General features: G+C 39.8%; 1 protein-coding gene across 1 annotated transcript; it reads left to right on the top strand.

Annotated features, from left to right (window-relative positions):
- The first annotated feature begins 600 nt into the window (after positions 1–600).
- psmc2 (proteasome 26S subunit, ATPase 2) lies at positions 601–7,129 on the top strand. Its single transcript, XM_080449797.1, has 12 exons — positions 601–761; positions 1,351–1,388; positions 1,491–1,572; positions 1,793–1,892; positions 2,046–2,177; positions 2,544–2,616; positions 3,181–3,276; positions 4,129–4,293; positions 4,400–4,487; positions 4,878–5,080; positions 5,400–5,496; positions 6,440–7,129. The coding sequence occupies exons 1-12, from the start codon at positions 689–691 to the stop codon at positions 6,595–6,597; spliced, it is 1,305 nt and encodes a 434-aa protein (XP_080305923.1). The 5' UTR covers positions 601–688; the 3' UTR covers positions 6,598–7,129.

The raw sequence follows: 7,129 nt of genomic DNA on the forward strand, positions 1-7,129 counted from the left end.
TACAACACCAGAAGGAGCACCCCCCCCCCACCAAAAATAACCTACATAGCCTCAAGACTATCATAGAATAGATGTATTTTATCGAGTCAGCAATATTTTAATGTTGGCAGTTGTGACTAATATTAAAATCCCCATTATGCTGCTTGACATTTTTTTCACAATTTAATTTCAAATATATAGTTACAATTATCTAGTTTATTCATAGAGTTATAACAAGTTTATTGCACTTTTAGGATTTTATCTCGTCATCGGTCCGTCCCATAGAGTTATAAAATATCTAGAGGGCGGACTGCCCCACCCCCAGCTATTCATTTCAATGAAAGTTGCTCACTGGCGTTTGAAGCACCCAGAAGAACGCTTAACTTCTGCATTTGGGCACCAAATATGGGTGCCCAAATGCGTATGTCCCGAGCACCGAGCAGGCGCACTAGAGTTTTAAGCGGTGGAGGCATGCGCAGTGGCGTTTTAGATGCAGAAGTATTGCAATCCCAGATTTGACCACCAGGCGACGGCAGCTTCACTGTTCTACCGTGGCTCTGGGGGCTTGGTCCGTCCTCGATAAACTTCCCCACTGTTTCCTGTTAGCAGCAGCGGTCCGACGGAAGCTCAAACCTGCTGTGTAATCGTGTGCAAAGAAAGAAGCCTTGGGTTTTTGTCGTCAGCAAATATAGTATTTAATACATCAAACATGCCTGATTATTTAGGCGGTGATCAGAGGAAGGTGAAAGAAAAAGAGGAGAAAGAAGATGGACCCATCAGAGGTACGTCTTAAGGAATGTAATTTCTCTAATAAACTAAACGTCAACATTGTTAGCTACTAGCCAGCTAGCTAACTAACTAACTAACTAGCGTTTAAGGTGATTGATTCGAGGTGTAACAGCCACAGGCCAACAGTTAGTGATATTATACACTAACTTTATGTTGTGTTTGGGCTTTAATAACGTTTAATAACACAATTACGTTGGTATTGTGTACAACCATTGGTGTGAAACACCTATGTTTTGATGCCACTTATCTTATGTCATTCATGGTGGTTAACACGTAAAATAATTTACATAACATTAAGCAACAGAAATGCTTTAATCTACCCCCCCCCCCCGTGCATTCCCATAGCAAACACTAATTTAAGAATAAAACAATACACAAAGCCAACGCACTCTGGGAGGTCTACCCCATATTTCCATCTACAAGTACCTAATTTTTATGTTCAGACGATCCCGGATTGGACTTTTTTATATAGTTATTAATATATAGTATATATATATAGTAAATTAACTAGATCGACCAGCTGTTGACTCTTTTGTGAGATTTCAGACTAATTTTTGTATTTTCTCTCCATCTTCAAAACAGCTTTGGATGAGGGAGACATTGCCTTGTTGAAAACCTATGTAAGTATAGTGACCTATATCTGAAGACGTTAAAAAATCATTACGAAGTTTTAAATTCCCAATTGAGTCGCTTTTAATTTCACGTTTGTCTTTTGTCTACAGGGCCAAAGCACATACTCCAGACAGATTAAACAAGTGGAGGATGACATTCAGAATTTGCTCAAAAAGATCAATGAGCTGACAGGTATGTGGTTTTAATTGCATGACAAGTAGGGATGCAACAGTTAATCGATTATAAAAAGTAATCGATAATATAATAGAGTAATTGATAAATATTTTGGGCATGTCATTATAGGCGATATGATTATTGTTAAGAAAATAATTAATAGTTGCAGCCCTAATGACAAGCAATCTGCTGTGTCTAAAGAGTGTTATTCACTGTCATGTTGTGGTTTCTTTTTTAGGCATCAAGGAATCGGACACAGGCCTGGCCCCTCCCGCACTATGGGATCTGGCAGCTGACAAACAGACCCTTCAGAGTGAGCAGCCTCTGCAAGTGGCAAGGTATAGAGAATAACCTAAAGCCTGATTTATTCATTTGTTTTAGATTTTAGTTCATCAACTTGAGTGATGTAGACAATTGTGTGTATTTTTTATGATAACTAAACGGCATGTGGTGAATTCTGTGCAATTGAAGCTGTTTATGTTTGTGAACAGATGCACAAAGATCATCAATGCGGACTCGGAGGACCCGAAGTACATCATCAATGTGAAGCAGTTTGCCAAGTTTGTGGTAGACCTGAGTGACCAGGTGGCCCCTACTGACATCGAGGAGGGCATGAGAGTTGGGTAAGGCTGAAGTGGCAGAGAGATGGCGTTATGCTTTAACCACATGAACGCTTGCATCTCTTTTCTGAGCATTTCATAATTGATTAACATTCTGTGAAAATAACCCATCTACAAGCTCACAATGCATCGTGTTGTGAGCTTGTAGCTTGGCTATTTTCAGCAAAGAGATGTGGTGTAGAGAAGGGAAAAAAAAGAGGGCACCAAGTATAGACTCATGGGGGACCCCGGTCAACTTAAGTATTTGGATCAAGTGGTTAAATGAATATAACGTTATTTGATATTAGCGTTTGGGCTTAAGTATTAGTCTATTGGCAGCTGAAATAATAATGAAAGTTCAAATAATGACCAAATGTATTTCTCTTCCAGTGTTGACAGAAATAAGTACCAGATCCACATTCCCCTGCCTCCTAAGATCGATCCAACTGTAACAATGATGCAGGTGATGAAGAATCCCTTATGAAGAATTCCCTGTCGCCTCAATGTACAACATGTTGTTTAGACAGATGCTAGGTCCATTGTTTACTTTGTATCCTAGTTTCTTTGAGGCACGACTACATTGTTCTCTCTGCACTCTACTTATGTGACTATTTACCTTGTTTATTGACTAGAGTGCATGCTTACTCTGCTTAGTCCGATCTTGCACTTATGTCGATCTGGAGCGTCGACTAAATGCCTAAACATATTGTGTCATTATAATTGGCTCATATAATGGGCTTATCTTGTAGCATTTGGTATTTTGACAATTATAATGATGGAAGAAAAAGTAACCACAGTCACCCTGGTGACCCTATTTTGGGTCTTCATAGGCTAGAATGTTTAAATGGTGGATACGGCCAATCCACAAGTTCACAACTTGTGAACTTGCAGATGGATTATTTTCACTATATTATATATATTTTTTCACTTAACTGGTTAAAATAGTAGCATCTGGAATTTTGGTTATTATAATTTGTATTCTTTTTATATTAACACTCGTCAAATAATGTGTCTCCATATGTTACAGGTGGAGGAAAAGCCTGATGTGACTTATAGTGATGTGGGTGGATGCAAAGAGCAGATTGAAAAGCTCAGAGAGGTGGTGGAGACTCCTTTGCTCCATGTAAGTATTGAACAATAGTCTTCACCCCCACACTCCTCACAGTTACATTATATCCATACATTGTTCAGTGTCCATCGTCTTTCTGCATAGCAGTTCTTGTCTATTTAAATATATATTATTTTCGCTGTCAGGTGCTAGGTTTGTTTACTTGACCACTTTTCCTGTTGTTGGCCGAATATAGTTCATGCTGCTTACTCAGATCTTTCACTTAACAAGTCACTCTGGATAAAAGTGTCTACTAAATTACAAAAGTATTAATTTCAAACCCCTTATGTTATTGAGAGTAGATTGAGAATCTGTCTAGGCCCCATTGACCTTAACCCATTGAGACCTGAAGCCGATTCTACATGTCTCCTAAATCTCAACAGTATTCTCAAAAACGTATGTTTCTATATCAGTGGTGCTCAAACTTTTTCATGTCAAGGACCCCCAAAATTATATGTATTTGGCCACCGACCCCCATCAAAATATTTTGTTCCAGGGACCCCCCAGAAGCAAAGATTTGAGTTAAAAATGTTCGCTTTAAATATATATATTCAAAGATTTGCACACATTTTCACGATTTTTCAAAAATAGCAGATCTACAAGCTCGTAGCGCGGCACTCGGTGCCGCGCTATGAGCTTGTATATCTGCTATTTTTGAATAGCCCAAAGTGTAAAATAATGCTTTTTAGCTCAAATCTAAAAATGACACAGTTCCAGGTCTTAATGGGTTAACAGAGCAGGGAAAAGATGCCGTCATGTGTCCCCCGCCCCCCCCCCTCATCAAGACTTTTTTTTTTACACATCTTGTGGGAAATATTGCAAACTATGCACCATGACCAAAATGTCTTTCCCATTTCCCCCTTGTAGCCGGAGAGATTTGTGAACCTGGGCATTGAGCCTCCTAAGGGTGTGCTACTCTTCGGACCCCCTGGCACAGGGAAGACCCTCTGTGCGCGAGCCGTGGCCAACCGCACTGATGCCTGCTTCATCAGAGTCATCGGATCCGAGCTGGTCCAGAAGTACGTGGGAGAGGTGAGGCTTTTGCACACACATACAGAGTATAGTTGACAACGGTGTAAGCGGTGGCTTTTTGAATAAACTTTGTTTGACGTTGTCTAATTAAATATTTTCTTTGCAGGGAGCCAGAATGGTGCGTGAGCTCTTTGAAATGGCCAGGACCAAGAAGGCTTGCCTTATCTTCTTTGATGAAATTGACGCAATTGGAGGTAGCATTTTCTTCAGTTTTATTTCTAATATATCTAATCTAATCGTATAACCACGTCTTCTAAGCAGTCTTCATTGGAGCATACACTGAATTGTACTTTATTCCTTCATTTAGGTATTTTATAAAACAGCTCAGTGTTGTTGTAGTGTCCCCATTCCTCTTGTGTCAAACCCATAATTATCATGGGAAGCAGACAGAATTATCCCATGACAACCCTGACATTTTCAGAAATTGTAAACCTGTATCTAGTGTCTAGTAATGGAGACAGAAAGACCATTTGCATGAGGCTGTTTGTCACAGCGGTCAAAACCGTGTATATAGAAACACATAATCTCTTCTGGATATACTTCCTGTGTTGCTCATAGTCTTCCGTCATCTATGAAAATGACAGGTGCCCGTTTTGACGATGGTGCTGGTGGGGATAACGAGGTCCAGAGGACCATGCTGGAGCTAATCAACCAGCTGGACGGCTTTGACCCACGTGGCAACATCAAGGTGCTGATGGCCACCAACAGGCCTGACACCCTGGACCCGGCCCTCATGAGGCCTGGCCGTCTGGACAGAAAGATTGAGTTCAGCCTGCCGGACCTGGAGGTGGGTGCCGTTAGAGTAGGACATGGTGGCCCATAAAAAATTTATTATAGACTTTTGACTGAACAGGGACAGAATCAAATAACGTTGCCTTCGTACTCTATGATAAATACAGTAAATGGGATACCATTATATTGGATTTGTTCAATTTACTTGAGGAAATGTACAATGTAATAATGATTATTTTATGGGTTACTGCTAGGTAATGGCAGAGTCTCTGCATACATTTAAGAACCTCTCCTACCATCAGTTGTACAAAAATGGGACATCATTTCCAAAGTGGGTTTTATTTTTATTTCAACACAATGGTTTTGTGTTTCAGGGCCGCACACACATTTTCAAGATCCACGCTCGCTCTATGAGTGTGGAGAGAGACATCCGCTTTGAGCTGCTGGCTCGTCTCTGCCCTAACAGCACAGGTAAGGAAGAGAACGGCACTGTAGAGGAACTGATGTATCCATGACTTCACTTTGGCCACAAGGGCGCAGCACCATATTGTTTAACCCATTAAGACCGGGAACGCATCCGTGTCATTTTAGAATGCTTTGGCTATTCAAAAATAGCAGATACACAAGCTCATAGCGCGGCACCGAGTGTCGCGCTATGAGAGCTTGTAGATCTGCTATTTATTTATTTTTACGTGAATTTTTTTTCAAATCTTTGAATATATTTTTTTTCAAAAAACTGTTAGGATTTAGATTGTTTTTTGTTGAATCGGCCTCAGGTCTTAACCCATTGAGACCTGAAGCCGATTCTACATGTCTCCTAAATCTCAACAGTATTCTGAAAAACGTATGTTTCTATATCAGTGGTGCTCAATCTTTTTCATGTCAAGGACCCCCAAAATTATATGTATTTGGCCGCGGACCCCCATCAAAATATTTTGTTCCAGAGACCCCCCAGAAGCAAAGATTTTAGTTAAAAAAATTCGCTTTAAAAGTATTTATATTCAAAGATTTGCACACATTTTCATGATTTTTCAAAAATAGCAGATCTACAAGCTCGTAGCGCGGCACTCGGTGCCGCGCTATGAGCTTGTATATCTGCTATTTTTGAATAGCTAAAGTGTAAAATAATGCTTTTTAGCTCAAATAAAAAAATGACACAGTTCCAGGTCTTAATGGGTTAATGGGTTAAGTTGCAGAAATGCCTTATGCATACATTGCACTGGGAATGAGTTTCAAGTTTTCACTATAATGCACATCTACACACCAAAGTTCACACATGCTATGCATACAACAAACAGGGTCTTGTATTATCATGACCTGTATTTGCCCCATACATTTTTGTGTCCATGTGTATTCCTTTCAAACACCAGGCAGTATGTGTTCTACGTTATAATATATTATGATTTGTGTTCAGGTGCTGAAATCCGCAGCGTGTGCACAGAGGCCGGCATGTTTGCCATCCGTGCTCGCAGGAAGATCGCCACAGAGAAGGACTTCCTGGAGGCAGTGAACAAGGTCATCAAGTCCTACGCCAAGTTCAGCGCCACCCCCAGATACATGACCTACAACTAAGCTCCTGCGTTAGGCTTTGTCTTTATTTCAATTGAGCTGAAACAATATTCTGTCTCTTTTGTCGTTCTTGCTCTGCTCATTTAACAAATAAAGTGTATTCTATGTGTGATCTTTACATCAAAAAAATGTTGTATGATTTTGTTAATTAGCACTAATGTGTATTTTCAAATATAAAACCATGTTGGTTTATATACATTTACAGCACACATAAAGCATCAATAATAGAAAGATTTTGACAGCACTACAGAAGCAATGAATAGTGTTGCACAGCACAGTGACTAACAGCAGTGCGTTTGTAATACATCTTTACTAATAAAGTTAAAAGATGTGCATTAACAAAGATGTTGGATATTTCTCCATGGCCTTCATTCCTGAGTGTTGTGTGGTATTGATTGACATCAACCTGTTATTATCCCTATATTTGCAAATCGTATAACCACATGTAGAATTTGGGGCCCAATAATGGAACACTAATGGATCACACAAGAAAGCTTGACAGTAAAAGAAAAGATTACCATTATGGAACAAGAAT

Source organism: Gymnoscopelus braueri (assembly GCF_963280865.1).
Source record: "Gymnoscopelus braueri genome assembly, chromosome: 14".
NCBI classification, from domain to species: Eukaryota; Metazoa; Chordata; class Actinopteri; order Myctophiformes; family Myctophidae; genus Gymnoscopelus; species Gymnoscopelus braueri.

What these genes read in the sequence shown, in the direction of transcription:
- psmc2 (XM_080449797.1), top strand. Translation starts at nt 689, where the DNA reads ATGCCTGATTATTTAGGCGGTGATCAGAGGAAGGTGAAAGAAAAAGAG. An exon ending in TTGCCTTGTTGAAAACCTAT is followed by an intron (nt 1,389 to 1,490) that starts GTAAGTATAGTG and finishes TTTTGTCTACAG; the next exon opens with GGCCAAAGCACATACTCCAG. An exon ending in TCTCTGCCCTAACAGCACAG is followed by an intron (nt 5,497 to 6,439) that starts GTAAGGAAGAGA and finishes ATTTGTGTTCAG; the next exon opens with GTGCTGAAATCCGCAGCGTG.